Here is a 25526-nt window from a genome sequence, read left to right on the forward strand (position 1 = left end):
TTTCAACTGATACATCAGTTCAAACTACTGTAAAGACACCTCTGGTCATGATCCAGATTAAATTTATGAACACCCCGAACCATGATTCTATTGAACTGAAAATGTGACAGTAACAGGCTGGATCCCAAATTGATTTTTCTGTAGACTGTGCTTAATATCTTCTCTCGATTAAGTCTTAGTTTAAATTCCTAAATCAGTTAATCACAACAGCATAGGTAAAAGGTAAAGTTAAAGGTTTTCCCCTGACATTAAGTCTAGTCGTGTCCAATCTGGGAGTTGGTGCTCATCTCTAAGCTGAAGAGCCTGCGTTGTCCATAGACACCTTCTGGGTCATGTGGCCAGCATGACTGCATGGAGCACCATTACTGTACCTTCCTGCAGAAACAGTACCTATTGATGTACTCACATTTGCATGTTTTCGAACTGTTAGGTTGGCAGAAGCTGGAGCTAATAGCAGGAGCTCACTCCGCTTCTCAGATTCGAGCCGCCAACCTTTCGGTCAGCAAGTTCAGCAGCTCGACAGTTTAACCTGCTGCGCCATCTGGGGTTCCTAACAGCATAGGTACTTCTGATGAAAAAGTGAGCTCTAGTATTCTGCAATGGCCTCTCTAGCATGTTCATTCAGATAGCAAATAACACAGGAGACAAAATGAGAGAGTTTCCACAACTCGATTTCTAAGAAATTGTTTCCTAGACACCATCCTGTTCAGAGGTCCAGCAGATGCAATAAGAGCCAACTATCATCTGCCAGGGCATGCCACGTTTCTCAAATTGATTGTTAGGTCTTTTAATAATGTCCTATTTTGCATATTTTGTCTCTCTTGCTTTTAATACATTAATTTTAATTGGTTTTAATTATATGGGTAATTTAATTTTAATAAAAGCAACAAATTCTTGAGTGTTTTTATTTATAACTTTGTGTTTTTAACTAATTGGACTAATTTGTGTAAGACACTTGAGTCCTAGGAAAAGGCATGATGTAAATGAATGAAATAACCACAGTCACCACCACCAAAGTTGTTTCAATCCATGAACCTGGTCTGAAGCCAAGTTGGAAAGAATTATATCACAGTCGGCACTCCACATTTGTGAGTTTAACTTTTGCTAATTTTCTGATTTGTAGATTTAATTATACGTTGCATGATCCCTCTGAATGAAACCATAGGAGCTAAAATGCAATCGTTATGGTGTTTAATTGTGTAGGAGTGCATCTACACTGTAGAATTAATGCAGTTTGACACCACTTTGACTGCCATAGCTCAATGCTATGGAATCCTGGGAGTTGTTGATTTACAAGGTATTTAGCCTCTGCCAATGAGTGTTAGTGCTTCACTGAACTACAAATGATTCCATCGCATTTAGGGGAGTACAGTTGTTTCCGTTTCTTACTGATTTGAGTTCTTCAAGGAATTTCCACTCAGAGTGGCTGTTATATATAAACAAAATGTGAGACTGGATACCTGCGGAACTTGGGGGTCAAACCCCTCTAAACTTGGAGGGTTGAGCTCCCTTTTAAATGATTAGGCAAAAGCGGGCCACTAAATCTCCCATGTAGCTTAGCAAGAATAATCAATCAAAACTGCACCAAAAGATCATTATTTTGGATGGTGGTTGTTCAATGTAATGTATTCTGTGTTTACTTTACATCAAAATTAATAACAGCCTGTCTACCAATTTTAAGCTCGCACCTCTCACAAAAAAAGTTTCAGGGTCCCAATGAGTCTGATCCCACATTGTGGTTCTTATGTTCTTAGTGTTCATTTCAAGTTTCTTGACATGTATGTTGCTGTATGCAGGGTTATCCACTCTATATGGGGGAGGCATGCAAATATGTGACCTATCTTTAGCCTGGAGTGGGAGTGTCCAGGAAAGATTTGACTACTTACATCTACTCAAAAAATAAAACAAGAGAGTGAGAGGACTCTGTAATGTTCATTGAATCTTGTCTTGATGTAATTTGTTAATATGTTTCTTTGTTGGCATTGAATGCTTGCCATATGTGTTGGAAACCGCCCTGAGTCCCATTGGGGAAATAGGACGGTCTACAAATAAAGTTGTATTATTATTATTATTATTATTATTATTATTATTATTATTATTATTATTATTATAATGTATGACACAGCAAACAAGATAGATATGCTGGATTTTGTATCACAAAATCACAAGTGGATGCTGCTGATTCTGGACAACCATCGACAAGTGGGCTATAGAATCAAAATACAAATGAACAGTCACAGAAGCAGCAGAAATATACAATGCCAGAAAACCGCACTATTATTATTATTATTATTATTATTATTATTATTATTATTATTATTACGATTATTATTACAGTAGAGGAGCCCCTGGTGGCGTAGTGGGTTAAAGCCTTGTAACTTGAAGGTTGGGTTGCTGACCTGAAGGCTGCCAGGTTCGTATCCAACCTGGGGAGAGCGCGGATGAGCTCCCTCTATCAGCTCCAGCTCCATGCGGGGGCAGGAGAGAAGCCTCCCTCAAGGATGGTAAAAACATCAAAAACATCCGGACGTCCCCTGGGCAATGTCCTTGCAGATGGCCAATTCTCTCACACCAGAAGCGACTTGCAGTTTCTCAAGTCGCTCCTGACATGGGAAAAAAAATTACAGTAGAGTCTCACTTATCCAAGCTAAACGGGCTGACAGAACCTTGGATAAGCAAATATCTTGGATAATAAGGAGGGATTAAGGAAAAGCCTATTAAACATCAAATTAGGTTATGATTTTACAAATTAAGCGCCAAAAATCATGTTATACAACAAATTTGACAGAAAAAGTAGTTCAATACACAGTAATGTTATGTTGTAATTACTGTATTTACGAATTTAGCACCAAAATATCACGATATATTGAAAACATTGACTACAAAAATACATTGGATAATCCAGAACCTTGGATAAGCAAGACTCTACTGTATTATTATTATTGTATGTACACTTGGGTGCTGTTGAGCCCACCTGGGAGCTGGTGTGTGATCTCAGTGTTGTGCATGAAAGAGCAGGGGAGCAGAGGTGGTTGCCAAGGGTGATTATGACCTCTTACACTGTGATGCCTTAGGATGATCCCTAAGGATACTATGCATGGCTTGGGCCTCTTGGCACCAAGTTGCTTAGAACCGAGACAGCAGTAGAAACATCAACATCCATAGCTGCTGTTGTTAATCAGAACGGGGAGTTTACACCCCACTGGAGGCACCATGGTAAGGAGAGGAAGGGAAAATGAGTTCCCATCAGGACAGGTCCTGGGTTCCAGAAAAATGGAGTCACGGATGGAGATGCTTTTCTTTTCCACCTGCTTTCCTCTGGACCTCTGCCAGTGTGATGAACTTTTGGTCCTCCAGATGTATTGGGCTCATTTCCATAGTCCTTTAACTTCTGCATCCTGGGTAGGCTAGTGGAGAGTTAGATTTCAAGACCATCTGAAACACCAGTGTTTCCTTGTCCCTGGCAAGAGAGAGAGAGAACAAAGGATATAAACAATGTTCTCATGTTGATGCAGCACAGAATGGTAGTTTCAGCAATAGTCAACTTTCTGTATCCACAGATTCTGTATCTGTGGATTCTGCCATCCATGGCTTGAAAATATTTTTTAAATTCAAAAATCAAATCTTTGTTTTCCCATTTTATACAAGGGTCACCATCCTACTATACCATTGTATATAATGGGACTTGAGTATCCACAGGTTTTGGTATCTGCAAGGAATCCTGGAATCAAACTCCAGTGGAGGATGACAAGGGCCCACCGTATATATAAAACAGTTCAAATTAGTCCTGTGGCGCAGGCTGGTAAACAGCTGCTGCAATAAATCACTCTGACCATGAGGTCATGAGTTCGAGGCCAGCCTGTGGCAGGGTGAGCACCCATCAATTAAAAATAAAATATAGCCCCTGCTCGTTGCTGACTTAGCAACCCGAAAGATAGTTGCATCTATCAAGTAGGAAATAAGGTACCACTTATAAAAGTGGGGAGGCAAGTTTAACTAATTTATAACGTTGGAATGAGGAAGTGAGGAAGTGCCATCAGAGTGGATGATGAAGCAGCTGCTCCCCCCTGTGGCCAGAATCGAACATCCCCTCAGGAGAAGGTTAAATTGCCTCTGCGTCTGTCTGTCTGTTGTCTGTCTCAATGTGTTTATGGGCATTGAATGTTTGCCCTATATGTACATAATGTGATCCGCCCTGAGTCCCCTTCAGGGTGAGAAGGGCGGAATATAAATACTGTAAATAAATAAATAAATAAATAAATAAATGTGTTTTGCTCAGTCTATATTTGAATGTCTTCAAGATTTTGTACTAGCCTCGGATACATATGCATATATAGCTTTGTAGAGGCACAATAATTATTGTGTCACACAAAATAGTGTGTATTATGTATTTTGTGACCAGACTCTATTTTCTGTTCTGTAGCGTGAATGCATCTCAATTCATGTTGGCCAAGCTGGGGTTCAGATTGGCAATGCATGTTGGGAACTCTTCTGCCTGGAACATGGAATCCAGCCGGATGGAACATTCAAGGAAAATAGCGTAAACATCACTGATGATTCCTTTGCTACATTCTTCAGAGAAACAGGCACTGGGAAGCATGTGCCAAGGGCCATCATGGTGGATTTGGAGCAAACTGTAGTTGGTGAGTGCATAGTGAATACCGGATTAAAGGAAGACCACTACTCTACATCATATAGTTGGTCTTTATGACTTTCTGTGCATTGTTAATTCTTTCTCTATGTACTTATGCTTCGTTTTTACTTCTTGGTTAGTTTGGACTTACGGTATAAAAAGGGTTGCAACTCGATATTATCAGTAGGACCAGCATGCAAATAAGACAAGCAAAAGAATGGAAGGGACACAGAATGTTTGATGGAACATTTATTTCCTGGGCAAATTGAACTGCTGATGGAAGAAGATGTATCCCAATGACTTACAGGCCTATCTAGAATCACACTGGAAGATCCCGAAATGCATCTGTGAAGGGGCAACAGTAGATGGTCCCTGGATGAGGAAGTGAGAGCAGTTGGTGCTCTTGGGATGAACATGAGAATAAGGATTATAGAAAGTGGCCTTCCTTTTTCGCTTCTAGGGACCTCCTCTACTCTGGTTTGGAATTTTGACTTGAAACTTAGCACTACAACTTGAAAACTATGGCAAACACTGCTGAATTTTGAGATGTTTGGCACAATAACCTGATGACTTACATTCACCACACACAGTGTGGGTATTCCTTTTTACTGTTACAGATACCATAACAAAGGCAAAGGAACTTTATTGCACTAGTTATCTGACTTCTACATTACAGTTAATAAACTAGACTGGCTTCCAATGTTGGCTGTCCTTGCATTAAAGGTTAGTGTCTTTTTTGGTTTGTGTTTTGATCTGTTTTCTTTGTTTGTTTGTTTGTTTAACTTCTGCAGATGAAGTGCGAACTGGCACTTACCGACAGCTTTTCCATCCAGAACAGCTCATCACCGGCAAGGAAGATGCTGCCAATAACTATGCCCGTGGTCACTACACCATTGGGAAAGATAGGATTGAGATAGCATTGGATCGCATTCGAAAACTGGTATGGCATAATTAATTTAATAGAGCAGTTTCATTTTGGCTCACCCTGGGGATACTTGGTGGAAAACACATAGCATAAAGACTTGGGAGTCTCTTTTACTCAAACTGCCTCATCACAGTAGAGCATGAATCCACTTTAAGTCCAGTTTCTGCGTCCTACAGAATTCTGGGGTTTGTGGTTTGGTGAGGCCCAGGACCTGTTTGGCTGAGCTGTTTAAAGCCTCCTCCCTAAAGTGGATTTAAATTGGATCCAAGCTCTAGTATGATGAGATCCTAAGATGACCGGGGCACCTACTTGTTTAATACGTTTGCAGGAGAGGGGATTTCTGATGCCCTAATTTTTCCTGTTCCAACATAACAATAACCCCCTCCTTCTTTGAAATCCACATTTACCGTTGCAATTCCTGGAGATAAAGGAGATGTAAGAAACTGTAAATACTTAATGCTGGATCCTCCCATCAGGATTGGTATATCCTATGCTGCAGCCCTGACATGAACGTGCTTTCTCTGTTACTTGAGAAAGCAACTTCCTATTGGCACCTTAGGCTCCTTCACTTTTAACAATCTTGAATGTACATTTTAATTATAATACACAAAAAGCTGGCTGTTAAGCATCTTTTCCCTGTCATTACTTAAGCATTGGTACCAATATTGTCTTCCCCCACTAATCCTTAATTCTTACCCAAAGAGAAATGTATGTGGGCTGAAGTGAACAAATATCAGTTTAGCCATTAAAAGTTTGACTTTGTATTGTATTTCCTAGCATGAACAGCAAGATATAATATATAAATCCTCATATCGTCCAATATCACATATGACATCCATACCCAAAAAAGATATGCTTTCCTCTAATTTTGCTGCCCCATAATTTTTAATCCTCTTAGCCTATTCAAAAAGGTCAAAATAAACCATTATTTAGTCCTCTTTGAACCCTACCACTAAAGATACATGTGAAGAATCATATACAGTAGAGTCTCACTTATCCAGTACTTGCTTATCCAACGTTCTGGATTATCCAACGCATTTTTGTAGTCGATGTTTTCAATATATCGTGATATTTTGGTGCTAAATTCGTAAATACAGTAATTACAACATAACATTACTGCGTATTGAACTACTTTTTCTGTCAAATTTGTTGTATAACATGTTTTAGTGCTTAATTTGTAAAATCATAATCTAATTTGATGTTTAATAGGATTTTCCTTAATCCCTCCTTATTATCCAACATATTCGCTTATCCAATGTTCTGCTGGCCCATTTATGTTGGATAAGTGAGACTCTACTGTATTTGAAAACTCTTACATTTATGCAGAAAAAAAGCACCTAAATTATGGTCTTCTTTGCAGTCTGACACTTGCTCCGGTCTACAAGGATTCCTGATTTTTCACAGCTTTGGTGGAGGCACAGGCTCTGGCTTTACCTCCTTGCTGATGGAACGCCTGTCTGCGGACTATGGCAAGAAATCTAAACTGGAGTTTGCCATCTACCCAGCTCCACAGGTTTCCACAGCAGTGGTGGAGCCCTACAATTCCATCCTCACCACCCACACCACCTTGGAGCACTCGGACTGTGCCTTCATGGTGGACAATGAGGCCATCTATGACATCTGCCGTCGCAACCTGGACATTGAACGCCCCACTTACACCAACCTGAACCACCTCATCAGCCAAATTGTCTCCTCCATCACGGCTTCCTTGCGCTTTGATGGTGCCCTCAATGTGGACCTGACTGAGTTCCAGACCAACCTGGTGCCCTACCCTCGCATCCACTTCCCGTTGGTGACCTATGCACCCATCATCTCCTCCGAAAGGGCCTATCACGAGCAGCTCTCTGTGGCTGAGATCACCACTTCCTGCTTTGAGCCGAGCAACCAAATGGTTAAATGCGACCCCCGCCATGGGAAGTACATGGCTTGCTGCATGCTCTACCGTGGTGATGTGGTGCCTAAAGACGTCAATGTAGCGATTGCTGCTATCAAGACTAAGAGAGCTATCCAATTTGTAGATTGGTGCCCTACTGGGTTTAAGGTGAGGAGGGATAAAATAGTACTTTCATTCTTGTTGGAACGATCATTGCTGTGACCCTCAATAGACCTTGACTATAAATTGCTTTATAATTTATGTTAGATATTTTATGTGCATGCTATGAGCATGTTTTGTTGTATAACTAGAATGCAGTGGGAACACTGGCAGGAGTTGAGACAGAAATCCAAGTGCCACTCCGTGTGAATCCTGAAATGTTTCAGGGTTGGCTTACCATATTTTGAAATGCTTAAGATTTTCAGGCCCATTATCAGCTAAAGAGGCAACATCCACCCCTTAAAACAGGGATGAGCAACACTAGGAGGAGTAAGACCCAATTTCCATACCATCAGTGGGAAGCAGCACCTTTTTTCCAACTTTGCTCTTTGGGGTGAGGAAGCTACAATGACACCTCAGACTGGTGTAGCTCTTTCCCCACAGCAGTTTCAGTGGGAGAGACTTACATTACTAGTGAATACAAAAAACATGTCCACAATGGCCCTCTTTTCTTGCCCACTGCCTGTGCTTTGGCAAGTTGTTGGATACTGTGCTGTTTTCATGGCTTCCTTCTTCCATCTTAAAAAAACAGGATTGCTCTATCAATCTTTAGATGCTGTGTGAGGGATTATTTTGGGTAAAATGAAGAGTTATTTTTAGATGAACTCTTCTTAATGCTGGCAGTCAGAAGGCATTTCACAGCAATTCCATCTGTTTTCTCTTTAATGCATTTTCTGCAATAAGAAACAGGATGGAAGTACAGTGTTCTCTCACTACTTCACGGTTCACTTTTCGCGGATTTGCTGTTTCGCTGTTTTTCAATAAATTCTAAAAGACTATTATAAATAATTAAAAATTACAATTTACAGCCTAAGGAAGGGAGGAAGGAGAAGCCAAAGGGAGAGACAAGGAGCCCAAGCGGCGATGGGAGGAGAAGGAGGCGATTTCTCAACACATGATTATTGATAAAGACTTAAAATAGTATATAACTACTAAAATAATGTATACATATTAAAATAAATATAGCGTCCCTACTTTGTGGATTTTCACTTATTGCGGGTGATCCTGGAACCTAACCCCAGCGATAAGTGAGGGAACACTGTATTAAAAGAAAGGGTGAACTGTTATATAAGTGGAAAATAATGTCTGGAGACCACTGATCTCTCCTTGCCTCAGGTAAATTCTATGAATGAGCTACGGTGATGTCATGATAAAAACATTTCTAGAAGCACCAAAATTATGATCAGTTTTCACCACAAATGTCAGTAAGTGGAGAAAGATCATGTTGTACCCATAGGGGATCATGGGTCCATGGTAACTTTCAAACTTAATTTTTCTCAGAAAGTATTTTACTTTAATCCATTGGGTCCCCATTGGGTCTCCATATGTTGTGGGATTTTACCTTCCAGATTCCTAAACATTGACCATGTGGCCTGGGGCTTCTGGAAGTTGAAATCCAACTTCTATGATCTCAGGGTTAATAACCATTGTTTTAGTCTTTTTTTCTCTTTCTATGAGCCAAGTAAACGATGACGGTTTGTGCTGACACTGTCTTCCCCCTGTACGCCTTTTCTTTCTTCCAATCCAACCAGGTTGGCATCAATTACCAACCTCCTACTGCAACCCCTGGAGGTGATCTGGCCAAAGTTGAGCGTGCCGTCTGCATGCTGAGCAATACCACCGCCATTGCCGAAGCCTGGGCAAGGCTCAACCACAAATTTGACCTTATGTTTGCCAAGAGGGCTTTTGTGCACTGGTATATCGGCGAAGGCATGGAAGAAGGGGAATTCGTAGAAGCTCGAGAAGATCTGTCTGCACTGGAGAAGGACTATGAGGAAGTGGCAACTGACTCCTTTGACTCACTACTTGACAGCGAGGAAGTTTAAGAGTTGGCTCCTATGTACCAAATTGTCTCATCTTTTTTTCTATGTTCTTTAACAGCAAGTTTTGGTATTCAGATCAAGCTGGGTTTCAGCCTATGTATTACACTGTGTAACAAAATTTGAAAAATTTATGTTCCTGGTTTGAAAATGTTATTTCCTGTTTAATTTTGCAGTTCTTACTTGGAAAGTAGTTGTTATACTCCAGAGACTTTGTTTTTGTGATTGCCAAAAACTGTCTTGAATTGGTTGAGATTCAGATATTCATTGAAAATCTATAGCAAAATATACTGCAGGATGTTCCGCAAAAACAAAGTTTTTGCAGTTTAATAAACATTTTCCATATTTTATGATAGACCCAATTAGGAAATGACATTTATAACCCAGGAACAAAAATCGTATTACATAATGTATGAGCCAGGTTTCCTTTTAGGACCACAACCCCCAGAGCCTTCCAGTGAGCATGCAGCTAACTGTAGTGACTGGACAATTTTGGAAGTTGTAGTCCAAAATGTTTCAAAACTCTAATGAAAGGAGAAGCCTTCTGGCACCATTGGGCCAGAACAGGTCAGATCAAATCTTGACTCCCTTGAAAAATTCCAGGTCAGCTTTCTTTCACTGACCTGAACAACTGGAGAACTGATCTTTCTGAACACAAAACAAATTAGTTTCACCCTATTTTGCTTTCAGCTAGACCGTAGGAGCTGGTCTGACCACCTGGCGTCCTAGCAAAGGAGAGCTTTCTGATCCAAAACAGGTGGTAGGGCAGGCAATTATGCCTGTTTAGGTGCTCCGGGGGTTATGCCATTTTTATGGTGGTGTTTTTCAATAGTCCCAGAGGGCTGAATTTTCTCCATCCTCGCTTTCTTCCCATTTTAAGAGGATATTGGGCATAAGTTCTACTTGTACATGCTAGTTTATTGGATTATCTTTTGAGTCTCTTGTTCCAGGAAAGGTCCCAGAATTTCCTTTTGAGATGTGGCCATCCACTGGGACATCCAAAGTCAATGGCATCTTGTTAAAATAAAATCTTTGCCTATACAAACCACCACAAAGTGTCACTCTAGATGTCCTATGAAACAGACATACTACAAGTCAAAGAACCATTGTGGTTACAACCATTCAATCCTCCAAATCATGTTTGTTGCAACTCCCAGTAGCTCCTGCAAGTATAGCCAATAGGAAGGAATGCAATCCAGCAACATGAAGGCCGCATGTTGTTACATAAGTTAACAGATTGGTCATAGATATACAGTAGAGTCTCATTTATCCAACATAAACGGGCCAGCAGAACATTGGATAAGCGAATATGTTGGATAATAAGGAGGGATTAAGGAAAAGCCTATTAAACATCAAATTAGGTTATGATTTTACAAACTAAGCACCAAAACATCATGTTATACAACAAATTTGCAGTAATGCTATGCAGTAATTACTGTATTTACGAATTTAGCACCAAAATATCACGATATATTGAAAACATTGACTACAAAAATGCGTTGGATAATCCAGAATGTTGGATAAGTGAGATTCTACTGTATTCATCAACAGGTTGATAAGGACACTGGAAACTCTGGGAGCTCAGGACTAATGTTTCCATTTCATATCCTCCTTTGGTACACAAAAATATTAACTGAAGTATGACAGCAGTATGGCAGAGTGAGGAGAAGGTCAAGTTCTGTCTAGCAGGAAATGGCCTTGTGGATGAGTGAGAGCATCTTTTGTGTGTTTCATACTCAGGGGAGAGTGTGCTATGCTTAATACACCAACACACAGTTTTTGGCAACTTTTGTTGATTACAGTTGTAGTTAGGATTTCTTTCTGTACAGGTCTGGATCCAGGCATTGACCAACCCACCAGTTAATCGATACGCCCAACCTTCCGACTGATTTCACAAACCCTAAACCTCTCTGCATTTCCCCCTTGTGGCCAGGGATGTGAGAATGGCCTCCATCTCAAAGAGGGGCCAGACCAATTCTGGTGCACACTCTTTAGCAGGGGACCCCTTATACCTATTCCCAATGCCTGAGCGATTTTGGTAATAGCTGTCCTGTATCCAGGATTCATGGCACTAGCTTATGGAGGGAAGGAGGGGGTAATCTGCCATGCTTGCCAACCTGCTGCACAACGCTGGCCACCCTAAACTGCAAAAGAGCTGCATGAGTAAGTTACACAGTTCTCTTATCATTATTGTTACATGCAGACGGGTGGATTTTTGATGCTCCCAAAATTTGCTTCCTAACAAATCTTCCAGTTCTTATTTCTGAGTAGAAAATTCATAATGTGTATTTTTAAACTCTGATATTTTTTATTGCATCTGTTAAGCAGACATGCAAAATGAGGAATTTTGGAAACCCCCAGTACTTGTTGCTGGGCTCAACAACTGCTTTTTTTGTGTAGCTCTCAGAATATTTCCTTCTCATCTTTGCAGGTATGCTCAGCATCCCCATTTGTTGTCATAATCGTTTTGTCTCACTGCAAGGCTTCCATTAGTAATACACGCATGATCTCTGAGATTGTGCTTATACTTCCATAATTAATTTGGGGGTTGCCATTCCATAATTAATTTGGGGGTTGCCATTCCAGAGGTACCAATGCAGCCCAGAAGTATTCCATGTCATGGGTGCATTGGGGCCACCACTGCCATTGTGAGACTGGCAATAAGCAGCTCTTTGTCAGAGGCTTGCTAGCATTGCAATTCCTAGTCATATGGCTGGGCAGCCTGGCATTTTTTTCCGTGTCAGGAGCGACTTGAGAAACTGCAAACCTGGCATGACTTTGCCAGAAGCAATGTCACCATCAAACTTTTGTTAGGGAGCCGCTTATTGCCAGCGATGCAGTGTTAGGTTTGTTGTAGGTGTGAACAGTGTTTCGGGCCTGATCCACTGGAAATGAGGAATTCTACTTCCATGTGACCCTTGTTAACAGATGGATACATTGCTTCTGCTTTAAATTCAACTGTGCCATCTGGACTCCCTGCAGCAGCTAACTGTCGACATGGCCATAGTTACTCAGTTCTTTCTACATTGAACTTGATGCTCGAATGGAAGAATAAAAAGATTCAAAGGCGAGTTTAGAGTATGTTTCCTTAGCTTTGTTGCAACAATTGTGAAATTGTACTCAGTTACAGCTGACAGGCTTCCTTTGGAAAACAGAACGGCCACTTCATGAACAAAAGGTTGGACTCAAGGGCAGCTGAAAAGCATCTACTTGCATAATTAGAGCCAGTCAATAGCTTTGAGGGGGGTGGGGTGCAGACCTTTACTGTGCCTCAGTTTCCCCTCTGGAGGCCTAAGGTTGTTTTCCCTTTGGCACCACCCCTCTATGCTCCACACCACTGGAGAAATTATAATATTTAGCCGGCACTGCACCACCTGACATCCGCTGGGAAGTAGCAACCAGCAATGAAAGGACAGAGGCAGTGACATCTCCAGCCCACCCCTATTCGGATATCAGACAGTACGTCAATGCCTTAAATCAAGAAATCATTTTCTAAGAAGTATAGAGATACTCACAGGAACACCTCAGCAAGCAAGAGTCCAAAAGTGGCAGGCTAAAACCCGGAACCTCAATCCATGCCTGATACTAAATGAGAGATTCCCTCCTGGAAACACAGAAGACTGAGTGACTTGAAAGGCACTGAACAGACTGCGCTTTGGCACCACAAGATGCAGAGCCGAACTTAAGAAATGGGGCTATAAAGTGGAGTCCATGACATGTTCATTATTATAAATAAAGTATTATTATTATTATTATTATTATTATTATTATTATTATTATTATTATTATTATTATTATATGTGAGTGTGGAGAAGAGCAAACCACAGAGCACCTATTACAATGCAGTCTGAGCCCTGTCACATGCACAATGGATGACCTTCTTATAGCAACACCAGAGGCACTCCAAGTGGTCAGCTACTGGTCACAGGACATTTAGTATAATGCCAAGTTTTCAGCTTTGTTTGTGTTTTCAAATGCATTGCAACTGTACCCTCGGTTCACTTCTGACACAGTAAATAAATAACCACCCCTCAGGTGTCATCTTTAACCAAAGCTTGGTTCTCACCTTAGAGGTCCAAAGGGTGCATTCCAAATAGTTCACAGTAACAGAGTGAAAATAAAGAGCAATTAATAGATGACTGCAGTCAGGAAGTAGGATCCATAGCAGCCCAAAGTTTAGCCCAACTGGAGTCCAATATAGCAGGAGCTGGGCGTTATGAAAGGGGCTGGCTAAGAGTAGAGAGTCTGCATGAATATATTATTTCCAGTGCCCATAAAATTCTGTCTTGAAATCTGAAGTGAATCTGGATTTTGTGCTTGAGTTATTCTGTTACCTTTTAATAATTACTCTTGTTCGCTTCAGCAGCACATATACTGAAATCAAAATGATACAATCATTGCTCTTGTTATGTTTGTGGTTTTTTGTAGGATCCAGCAGGTTCATGGTATCCACTAGACAGTGCTTCTCAAACTGTGAGTCCCCAGGTGTTTTTGGCCGACAACTTGCAGAAACCCCAGCCATTTTACCAGCTGTTAGGATTTCTGAGAGTTGAAGGCCAAAACATCTGGGGATCCACAGGTTGAGAGCCGCTGCACTAGAGTTTGATTCCAGGACCTCTTGTGGATCCAAAAATCTGTGGATGCTCGAGTCCCATTATATACAATGGCATGAAAAAGTTGTTCCTGATACAGAAAATGGTAAAATTAAGGTTGTGTTTTAGATTTTTTTTTAAATTCAAACTGTAGATAGGTGAAGCTGTGGGTGGATATGAAGATCCGGCTGTATTTGAAAGCAGAGTGTAATGTTAGGAAATTAGTAGAAATTGAAACATTTTTCATATCCCTCCTTGTTTCGTCAGTCCCATATATTCCCTGACATATTTGTCTCTGTTTGTGGTCAATTTTATGGCTCACAATTAGAGTGGTTTGATCCCATATCAACTACAAATCCCATGATTACACAGGATGGCTCCATCCTATATAATCTTGGGATTTGTGATTTTGTGAGGTATTTAGAATTCTCTGCCAGAGAGCGCTTGTACCAGACTCAGCCAGACTATAAATCCAAGAATTCTATAGGATGCCGCTATGGCAGTTTATAGTGGAATCATAGTGCTATCATTGTGGGTGCAGAAGAACCCTGTGATTCTCTTTCTTTCTCTGCCTATATTTCACATAGCATGGAAAATGCTGAGCTTGAGCTACCTTTGTGTTCCAAGTAAAAAGGGATGAGTTTCAGAGGGGATATATATATATGGCTGTATGTAAAAAGCTGGTGATGTAACTGGGCCAATGTGTGTGTGTGTATCTGGTGGGAATTGTGACCTCTTTCCTCCCCTGCTCTATGACACTGAAGGGTAAGAGCAGCTGTTTGGTGCTGGTCCCACTTTGGCTCCTGCACTACAGCTCAAAGCGATCCAGCGTGAGTCGCGGAGAAACAGAAACAGAGACTTCTAACTGCAGTTGACCAAGAAAGGAAGCGAGAATCAGCCAGAACATTATGGTAAGAGGGGGAGAACTTATGGGAAAGAGGGTGAGAATGAGAGGAAATGATTTTGTTGTGAATTCAAGGAGACTTACAACAATATGCAAGTTATAGGATAGTGCCTTGAATTATTATTGCTAGGGGCATATATTAAAGAAGGATTTTATTTCTTTTGGTAATATCAAGGGCATTTTTATATGCTATCTCCATTGCCAGCTTTACCAGTGAAGATGAGATGTTTCTATTCTTTTTGCTACTAATCTTTTTGACTGGAGTGCAGTGTAGATATCTCATACTTATACTCAACACCACCTATGACTTATTCATTGGCTAGGATTAAATCAAGCAATGGACAGGATGTGGAAATAAAATTGGAATGGTTGTAAGTCTCTGAATCATTGTAAATTACTCAATGTGGCATTGACTGTCGGATTTCAAGAAAGACAAATAAATTGTGACAAAATATGGTGCTGGTCCCTAGGATATTGCGAGAAAATAATTGTCAGTTCTTCCCATCAACTACTAGCCTGAGAAGTATTGATTGACTGGATCATATTCAACTGTTGAAAATGCCATGCTAGCTGTGGACAGAGTGGGTAAACCCAACAGATCTAGATGGCTCCAGGTTGTGGGAAGCTGGGACGGGATTATTTTTAACAGGAGGCCCACCAAACTCCACAGCAACAAATTTCTTCATGACTGATTACAGTTATTGTTATGTACTTCCAAGTCATTTTGACCTGTGGTGACTGTAAGGTGAACCTATCAAAGGCAGATTTGTTCAGAAAAAGTGCTATTGCTTTCCTCTAAGGCTGAAAGAGTATGAGCTACACTGGGTTTCATGACGGGATCTACTGATTAGGAAAGGAAAGGCATAGCTTCAATAACAATTTACTAATATACTCAAATTGGCCAACTAAGAGTTGCATGGTGTAAAGACATGTACGATCGTCTATTAATATATAATATCTGAAGGCTCAGATCACTGGTTGATATATAATATCTGAAGGCTCAACTTATTTCAAAATGTGCAGGAAAAGTTGGACTTCAAAAGTTTGGAACCCAAGATTAAGGTAGCATTGATATTTATCTCCTTGAGAACTAAAATCTGTTTTTATGTTTATTGTGTGAGAAATGAGTATATTAATCAGAGGTAAATCCATTGGACCCCCAGTGGCTCAGCGGATTAAACCACTGAGCTGTTGAACTTGCTGACTGAAAGGTTGCCGGTTCGAATCCGGAGAGCAGAGTGAGCTCCCGCTCTTAACCTCAGTTTCTGCTAACCTAGCAGTTCGAAAACATGCAAATGTGAATAGATCAATAGGTACTGCTCCAGCAGGAAGGTTCATGCAGTCATGCCAGCCACATAAACTTGGAGACGTCTATGGACAACACTGGCTCTTTGGCTTAGAAATGGTGATGAGCACCAACCCCCAGAGTTGAACATGACTAGACTTAACATCAGGGGAAAAACTTTACCTTTACCTTTAACTAAGACCCATTGGGTCATATGCTGGGATTATTCCTGAGCAGGGCTAATCTTTAAACCTGGTTAGTATAACTACAGTTTGAAATACAACTATTACCTAGTGGTCAGGTCAAAGTTAATGGCCTGAGGAACTTTGTCTGCTGGTCTTTGCATCTTACACTTCTGTTCAGCATAGCAGAAGTCAGGCTGGTGGTTTCGCTGTCTGGTTGGCAAATATATGATTGTAGGCATGAGTTATCATGGTATAATGGTTTGAGCATTAGACTATGACTCTAGAGGAGGACAGCAGAAATAATTTTTGGAACCAAAAGGATTTTTAATTGTTCTAATAGTCTGGCAAATATGGGAACTATTGATAAGCTTGTCTGCTGGCTAGTAGGCTGCATTTCATTCTTTTAACAAATGTCTACATGCTGGGTTGGAGGTGGTGTGAGAGCTAAAATATTAAACCATCTGCCAGTTTTTATACATTCAAACTGAAATGCATATATTAATGTTAGATAAAAATTATTTTCCCTGAGTCATCATGAAACCATGTTACTGTTCTGATGAAATGTGGGAGGCAGAAGGAGTGATAGGAAATATTTTTGGGATGCCACTGCCATCCCTTGCCTCAGAAAAGAGTTAAGGAATGAAGAGGCACCACAACCTTCTTAGATTACACTCCATGGAGAAACTCTGTCTGGCTGCAGTTACATCAAGTCCTAGTCAGAAATAAAAATAAACCCACATGGTACATGGGCTTCTTTCCAAGATCTGTCAGAATTCATATAGCATCAAAGCTGTTATTTCTATGCCATACACAAGCCTATACACGGACTCATCCAGAGAATGCATAGCTGACAGTGAAATTTGCAAGCTTCCTTGACATCAGCATTTTGGGTACTGCAACTGCAGCAAACTCTTTTTCTGCCCAGGTTTTCCCCCTTTTCCTTTTAATTCAGCATTTTTCAGATGAGATGGACACATACCGGTTTGGTTATATATTCTTGAAACAATTGTGTTTTAGTAATGTAATTTTGGATGCTCAAAGCATGTCAATGCTATAACATTGCATAGTCCATCAGATACAAAGCATGTTATTCATGTATGTGAGCATGTACCATGAATTTCATAGGGTTTTCTTAAGCAAGAAATACTCAGGTAGTTTTGCTAATTCCTTCCTATGGAATACAGCCTGGAATTCATTCATTAGAAATAGAAACTGATCCTTTTAGGATATTTATGCCATACTTTCAGATATACATGTAACTTGCATGGGAGTTACTATTGTTTGGGAGTTGCCATTCAAAATAGGCCTAATACTATATAAGACATACCATACCATACCACTTGATTTTAATATTGAAATACAGTAATTAAAAGCAGTACTGTTCCATTATCTGGGCAGAGGCTACTGGTTACTTGAGAGTTTGTTCCTGGGTTCTGGTCAATTGAGGTCCCATCTATATTGCCATATTGTCAGTGTAGACTCATATAATGCAATTCAGTGCAGTTAAACTGTATTATATGGCAGTGTAGATGCGGCCCGAGAGTCTAGTTTAGCTTATTCCATCCCGATTCCAAGCAGCTGTTTGTTGAACAGAAAGGAGTGTACCTAACAAGGAGAGAAAACTGTTTGGATGATTCCACCACATGCTTTTCTCTCTATCGCCAGGGACAATGGTAGACCTGCATAGTTCATACCCCTGTGGGCTGCCCACGTGTGCCTCAGAATATCATGTACAATCTCTCTTTTCGTCTCTGGTTGCTAAAAAGAAACAGCACCTTGAGAGTTCAATCCATAATATTTTCTTTTTGGAATTTTGCATTGGAGTATACTACCAAATCTGTATTTCCAACATGTCAACAGTAATGTTCCAACAAAATATGTGCTCCAGAAGACTGGGCCAGGAGAATTAATTGATGTTATACTGGCTATGCTCATTCTAATATTTTCTTTGTGTTTCCTCTGCAGCGTGAATGCATCTCTGTTCATGTTGGGCAAGCTGGAGTTCAGATTGGCAATGCATGCTGGGAGCTTTTCTGCCTTGAACACGGCATCCAACCAGATGGCACTTTCGAGAATCAGCCCAACAAATTTAACGATGATGATTCTTTTACCACTTTCTTCAGCGAAACACGCACCGGAAAACATGTGCCACGGGCCGTTATGGTGGACCTAGAACCGACAGTCGTAGGTGTGTGCAATAATTAGCAAAGGGAAAGGGAAAGAAGGATGCTTCATGTACAGTAGAGTCTCACTTATCCAACATAAATGGGCCGGCAGAACGTTGGATAAGCGAATATGTTGGATAATAAGGAGGAATTAAGGAAAAGCCTATTAAACGTCAAATTTGGTTATGATTTTACAAATTAAGCACCAAAACATCATGTTTAACAACAAATTTGACAGAAAAAGTAGTTCAATACGCAGTAATGCTATGTAGTAATTACTGTATTTACGAATTTAGCACCAAAATATCACGATATATTGAAAATATTGACTACAAAATGCGTTGGATAATTCAGAACGTTGGATAAGCGAGTGTTGGATAAGTGAGCCTCTACTGTATATCAGTGCTGGGAACCAAAGTGCAATAGCAACATACAAAGGCAGGCATGATGCCTGCATCTTTGATAGTGGTACAAAAGAGAGAGTTTGTTGAACTCAACTTCCCCAGTGCATTTAGAAAGTAGAACCAACTACTTCTGCTTGATAAATTTATTCAATTTACTTGAAACACATTTTTTGTACCAGGAACATCAAGTGATGCAGGGTTGGAAAATTGAGGAAGGCAAGGCAGCTCCATTGCCCCCTGGGAGAACTTGGAGGGTTTTACTCCACACCCCATACATACAATTTGGGCAACAAACATCCAGTTGAAGATGTAGGATTTTTTTGGTCATATTTTAGCCATTCTGGGTCTCTAGGCTCTAAATTCACTTGGCGGAACAATAAAATTGGGGAGAAAATGCCTAGAAGGCATTTGGGGGCAAAACATTGCTGGAATTCTATGAATCCTATATCACCTTTTACTTAAGGTAACTTTTTTACGTACAGTGTTCCCTCACTACTTCGCGGTTCACTTTTTTGTGGATTTGCTGTTTTGCGGTTTTTCAATAAACTCTAAAAGAATATTATAAATCATAAAAAATTACAATTTACAGCCTAAGGAAGGGAGGAAGGAGAAGCCAAAGGGAGAGAAAAGGAGCCCAAGTGGCAACAGGAGGAGAAGGAGGTGATTTATCAACACACGATTGGTTGATAAAGACTTAAAATAGTGTATAACTACTAAAATAATGTATAAATATTAAAATAAATATAGCGTCCCTACTTCACGGATTTTCACTTATTGCGGGTGGTCCTGGAACATAACCCCCGCAATAAGTGAGGGAACACTGTACTTAGCTACTATAAATAGCAAAAGTACCAAGAAACTATGTTAGTGACTTGCAAAGGGGCATACTGGGATACCAGTAAGTATTATAGAATCATAAAATTGGAAGAGACCTGAAGGGCCACTCAGTTCAGCCACATTCTGCCATGCAAAAATACACAATCAAAGCACTCCTGATAGGTGGCCATCCAGCCTCTGCTTCAAAACCTCCAAAGAAGAAGACTCTGCCATACTCCAAGGCAGCATATTCCACAGCTGAACATCTCTCACCATCAGAAAGTTCTTCCTAATGTTTAAGTGGAATCTCTATTCCTGTAGCTTGACTCCATTACTTCATGTGTTGGGTGAATAGCTCAATGCGATGAAATTCCAGGGTTTGTATTGTGAGGCACCGGCCCTCTTTGCAAAGAAGACTAAAGACCTTGTAAAACAATGACTTGTAATTCCATAGTATTTAACAATGGAAGTCAAGTGTTGTCAAACTTTACCCTGCAGACTCATCTCTAGTCTCCGGAGCAGCAGAAAACAAGCTGACTCTATCTTCAACATGGCATCCTTTCAAATATTTAAACATGGCTATCATGTCACCTCTTAACCTTCTCTTCTCTAGGCTAAAAATGCCCAGCTTCCTCATATTGCATGGCATCCAGACCTTTGATCATTTTGGTCACTCTCCTCTGAACATGTTCCAGCTTGTTAATACCTTTCCTGAACTTTGGTGTCCAATTGTCCAATGCACAATTATAGCACTACTATTGCAATTTAACTGCGACGGTACCATGCTGTGGAATTTTGAGATTTGTAGTTTGAGGAGGTACTAGAGCTCCCTGGTTGATAAGTCTAAATAGCAGTTCCTAAACAACAAATCCCAGGATTCTAGAGATGTTGCTATGGCAGTTAAAGTAGAATCATAGCTTTCTAATTGGATCTATGGTCGGTTGCATACTGTTGGCCTTCAGGAAAAGAATGGAATAGATACATGAGTAAAGACAAGCACAATGCAGGATCTCAGTCAAGGTCTTCGGCTGAACATTTCCATATTAATGAAACATATTCATTAAAAATGCCAACAATGTTTATTTTTGTTAACAGACGAAGTGCGGGCTGGAAGTTACCGCCAGCTTTTCCACCCAGAACAGCTGATTGCTGGCAAGGAAGATGCAGCAAATAATTATGCCCGTGGTCACTACACCATCGGCAAGGAGAGCATTGACCTGGTCCTGGATCGTGTTCGTAAACTGGTGAGTCCAAATGTACCTATTGCAATGGACATGGCTGAGATACGAAAATTGTCAAAAACAGAACACTTGATTTATATGAGGATACATGTCAACCTTACAGGTCTGGAGGAGAAAACAATTGCAAATATTTGCAATTTGGAAAAGGAACACCTTAATATGAAGAGAACAGAACTTCTTTAACTCATGTGCTAGGGCAGATTTACTGTGAATATTTTACATTGGTTTGAAAGAAATAACAGTACATTTCCCCCCCAAGAATGCCATAAATAACAGTTCTAGTCTACACAAACAGCAGATCAGGTGGTAAAACACAGACATAATGCAGATAGGAATCATAACATTTGCACATGACTTCATGGAATAACAAATTGGTTTATAAAATATTACCTTTCCATTAATAATTTATACCATAATTACCTATATTGTAATTATATATTTTTTAAAACTGAATGAAATAGCTTACAAACCCCTAAAATGAGGAAACCCAAAGTTTTGTATAATGGTTTGAACATTAATTCTGGAGACTAGGGGTTGATTGTCCTTTTGGTCATGGAAACCCATTTGGTGGTCTTGGCTGAGTCACACACTCTCTGCTTCAGAGGAAGGCAAAGTCTTGCTGATCAAATCTTGCCAGTAGGGTCACCCTAAGTTAGAAATGACTTGAAGACACACAGTGAGAAACACAACAATAAAATGCTTTTGAAATTATTGAGAAATTGCTCTTTAAGCAGGGCAGACAACACCTTAGGAAAATTTTTGAAAATATGGATAGTTAATCTCTCTTGCAAATATGGTTCTTCTTTCAGACTGACGCCTGCTCCGGTCTACAAGGATTCCTGATTTTTCACAGCTTTGGTGGAGGCACAGGCTCTGGCTTTACCTCCTTGCTGATGGAGCGCTTGTCTGTGGACTATGGCAAGAAATCTAAACTGGAGTTTGCCATCTACCCAGCTCCACAGGTTTCCACAGCAGTGGTGGAGCCCTACAATTCCATCCTAACCACCCACACCACCTTGGAGCACTCGGACTGTGCCTTCATGGTGGACAATGAGGCCATCTATGACATCTGCCGTCGTAACCTGGACATTGAGCGCCCCACTTACACCAACCTGAACCGTCTCATCAGCCAAATAGTTTCCTCCATCACGGCTTCCTTGCGCTTTGATGGTGCCCTCAATGTGGACCTGACTGAGTTCCAGACCAACCTGGTGCCCTACCCTCGCATCCACTTCCCGTTGGTGACCTATGCACCCATCATCTCCTCCGAAAGGGCCTACCACGAGCAGCTCTCTGTGGCTGAGATCACCAGTTCATGCTTTGAGCCCAGCAACCAAATGGTGAAATGTGACCCTCGCCATGGGAAGTACATGGCTTGCTGCATGCTCTACCGTGGTGATGTGGTGCCCAAAGACGTCAACGTAGCGATTGCTGCTATCAAGACCAAAAGAACAATCCAGTTTGTGGACTGGTGTCCCACTGGATTTAAGGTGAGCATGAAACGTGTTTCTCTGTAGTTTTAAAGTGTCCAATGCAATATAAATGTACGTAAAGTGCTCTATGGGAGCTTCTACTGTTGGTAAACTGGGCATTGAGTTTGAACAGTACAACTCTGTGGTTTGGCTAAGGCCCATATCTTGCTCACTAGTTGCATAGCAACTATGGGGCCAGGCTGTGGCGCAGCTGGCTAGTAACCAGCTGCTATAAATCACTACTGACCGAGAGGTCATGAGTTCGAAGCCCGGGTCGGGTTAAGCCTCCGACCATTAATAGCCCCGGCTTGCTGTTGACCTATGCAGCCCCGAAAGACAGTTGCACCTGTCAATTAGGGAAATTTAGGGACACTTTATGCGGGAGGCTAATTTACAACACCCTAAAACTGCCAGCAAAACACGAGGAAAAGAATGAGGAAGTACAGCCACTTCTGGACGGTGAAGCAACAGCTCCCCCTGTGGCCGGAATCGTGAAGCTGGAAAAATGTTAAAAATGCCTCTGAGTCTGTCTAATGTATGTTGTTTGTCTGTTGGCATTGAATGTTTGCCATATATGTGTTCATTGTAATCCGCCCTGAGTCCCCTTCAGGGTGAGAAGGGCGGAATATAAATACTGTAAATAAATAAATAAATAAATAGCATAAAAGTAAAGAAGCATAGTTCTGCTGGAATTATGCTGGATCACATGGTTATGTAAAACATTGGCAGGGACTTGAAGGACACTGTTTAATTGTAGACTGCTTTTTGTTTGAGGAAATGCCCATGCATAGTACCATAATAGTCCAATTGCTTGAGTAATGATTAAGACAGTGTGATTTAAACTCATGTAACACAGCCTGAAAATCGCAGTCTCTCACAGATTGGCATTTACACCAGTGTAAGGCACCAATAGGATACCGACTTGAAACTCCGGCAACCAAATACCTTGGACGTTATTTATTTTGAGAGGCTAGATAGATTAATAACGCCAAACAGTGGCAACATATAGTTGGGCAGTAAATCCACTACAGGTTTTAATTTTGGCTTTAAAGGAGCTATCCAAGAGGTTAAGCCCTATCATAAACAGCATTTTGGATAGCTCCAAGCCATCTAAAACTTGGAGTAGATTAACTACCCCAGTGAAGTGAGAGCCACCAATTGCTGCTAGTATTAATATGTCTGTGTATCTCCATTATGTTGAAACTCAGTCCCAAGGCAATTGCCATGAATTCACCTAGAGTGCTGTAGAATTAATGCAATTCGACATCACTTTAACTGCCCTGTTTCAATGTTATGGAATCATGGGAGCTGTACTTTAACTAGGCTTTTAGCCCTCTCTGCCAAAGAGTTCTGGTGCCTCGCCAAACTACATATCCCAAGATTCCATAGCATTGGACCCAGGGCAGTTAAAGTGGTGCCAAACTGCATTCGTTCTATCCCTGGTTTTATTGCTAGAAAGAATGATGCTCTGTATGAATGTTCCATCCAGTTGGGCTCACAATGCCCCAAGGGTATTTTTAGTAGAAAAACTTGCTCTGTCATTTTTTACTGTTGTGTTCTGACTTCCTCTGCTCATTTTCTGCTTCCTTGGATACCTCTTTCCTTCCTTGGCCAGGTTGGCATCAATTACCAGCCCCCCACCACGGTCCCCGGGGGTGACCTTGCCCAGGTCCAGCGTGCCGTCTGCATGCTCAGCAACACCACTGCCATCGCCGAGGCCTGGGCAAGGCTGGACCACAAGTTTGACCTGATGTATGCCAAACGTGCCTTCGTCCATTGGTATGTGGGCGAAGGCATGGAGGAAGGAGAGTTTTCCGAGGCCCGAGAAGACCTGGCTGCCTTGGAGAAAGACTACGAGGAAGTTGGGACTGACTCCTTTGAAGAGGAAAATGAAGGGGAAGAGTTTTAAAAAGGCAGCTTGCCCCTGACTGCACACAATGACATTTTAAACATCTCTTCATTGTCCTGGGGGACAATTTGCTGCACAGCTTCTGCTTACTTGAGAGGAATTGGAAGAAGAAGGAATAAAAGGGGCACAGCAGAACTGTCTGGTGGATTGCACCTTACTGTATATGTTAGTGTTGGATGGGAAACTGCCAAAGAGGTGCTGTAGGAAAGAAATGGCAAAACTATCTTTGACTACTCCTTGCCCAAGAAACCTTATGAAATTCATGAGGTTGCCACAAGTGAACACACTCACAAACACACATATGTAAAAATTAGATTGTTCCCTCTTAGATGGAGTTTTCAAAGACTTCTTTCCTTATGTTGCCTATTACATGAACATTCATCCTATTCCTTCCCTATACCCATGAAAGAAAAGGGTCTTAGTGACAGTATCTTTTAGGAAAGAAACGTAGAGAACTGACTTTTTAAGACTATAACACCACAAATTGTCTCCCAGCTAGCATACTATTGGATATTTCAGTCCCCAAAAATATAATTTTCCTAGGTTCTGGAAAGACAGATTGGGATCTACCCATTGCCAACAATTTGTAAAATCCAACATTTTAAATAGTAATAACAATGACACTCTCTCCATGATATAGACGAAATGTAGAAAAAAAACACCTGAGTTAACAAGAGTGGGCCTCTTAATTAGAAGTTTAGAAGGAAAGTGCATTCTGTGCAGTTCTGGTTCAACAAATTAGCCCCTGAGTTGAAAATACTTTAGTATTATGAACAGTGGCATTTGTCAGTCACCTGGGATTTGGTTCCAAGACTCCATGTGGATATTAAAATCAAAGGGTGCTCAAGTCCCATTTATGTACAATGGCACAGTAAATGGTACTCCTTATATAAAATGAATTTTTTAAAAAAAAAATTGGAATTAAAAAAAACATTTCCAAGCACTGGATAATTGAATCCATTCATACAAAATCTATGAGTATGGAGGGCCTGCTGTACTTTTCTTTTGCACCAGGTACCACTTGATAGAACAGGCATGGGCAAACTTAGACCCTCCAGGTGTTTTGGACTTCAACTCCCACAA

At 40.8% G+C, this 25526-nt stretch overlaps 2 protein-coding genes across 3 annotated transcripts; both read left to right on the forward strand.

Moving 5' to 3' along the window:
* The first annotated feature begins 81 nt into the window (after positions 1 to 81).
* LOC100564389 (tubulin alpha-4 chain) lies at positions 82 to 9553 on the forward strand. 2 transcript variants are annotated; one of them, XM_008110496.2, is made up of 5 exons: positions 82 to 1088; positions 4424 to 4643; positions 5425 to 5573; positions 6919 to 7599; positions 9183 to 9553. In XM_008110496.2, the coding sequence occupies exons 1-5, from the start codon at positions 984 to 986 to the stop codon at positions 9474 to 9476; spliced, it is 1449 nt and encodes a 482-aa protein (XP_008108703.1). In that variant the 5' UTR covers positions 82 to 983; the 3' UTR covers positions 9477 to 9553. The 2 variants fall into 2 exon arrangements, with proteins under 2 accessions (XP_008108703.1, XP_003220856.1); XM_003220808.4 differs by lacking the exon at positions 82 to 1088 and adding an exon at positions 2340 to 3216.
* A 5133-nt stretch (positions 9554 to 14686) lies between these two features.
* LOC100554621 (tubulin alpha-8 chain) lies at positions 14687 to 24578 on the forward strand. Its single transcript, XM_008110497.3, has 5 exons — positions 14687 to 14973; positions 18402 to 18624; positions 20917 to 21065; positions 21872 to 22552; positions 24150 to 24578. The coding sequence occupies exons 1-5, from the start codon at positions 14971 to 14973 to the stop codon at positions 24441 to 24443; spliced, it is 1350 nt and encodes a 449-aa protein (XP_008108704.1). The 5' UTR covers positions 14687 to 14970; the 3' UTR covers positions 24444 to 24578.
* Positions 24579 to 25526: the final 948 nt, after the last annotated feature.

Source organism: Anolis carolinensis, chromosome 5 (assembly GCF_035594765.1).
Source record: "Anolis carolinensis isolate JA03-04 chromosome 5, rAnoCar3.1.pri, whole genome shotgun sequence".
Lineage (NCBI taxonomy): Eukaryota > Metazoa > Chordata > Lepidosauria > Squamata > Dactyloidae > Anolis > Anolis carolinensis.

Bases quoted from the DNA above. Each gene is read 5' to 3' on its own strand.
- LOC100564389 (XM_008110496.2), top strand. From the start codon at position 984: ATGAATGAAATAACCACAGTCACCACCACCAAAGTTGTTTCAATCCAT. The intron at 4,644-5,424 runs GTGAGTGCATAG...TAACTTCTGCAG, and splicing joins TTTGGAGCAAACTGTAGTTG to ATGAAGTGCGAACTGGCACT. The intron at 5,574-6,918 runs GTATGGCATAAT...TCTTCTTTGCAG, and splicing joins TGGATCGCATTCGAAAACTG to TCTGACACTTGCTCCGGTCT.
- LOC100554621 (XM_008110497.3), top strand. The intron at 18,625-20,916 runs GTGTGTGCAATA...TTTTGTTAACAG, and splicing joins CCTAGAACCGACAGTCGTAG to ACGAAGTGCGGGCTGGAAGT. The intron at 21,066-21,871 runs GTGAGTCCAAAT...TTCTTCTTTCAG, and splicing joins TGGATCGTGTTCGTAAACTG to ACTGACGCCTGCTCCGGTCT.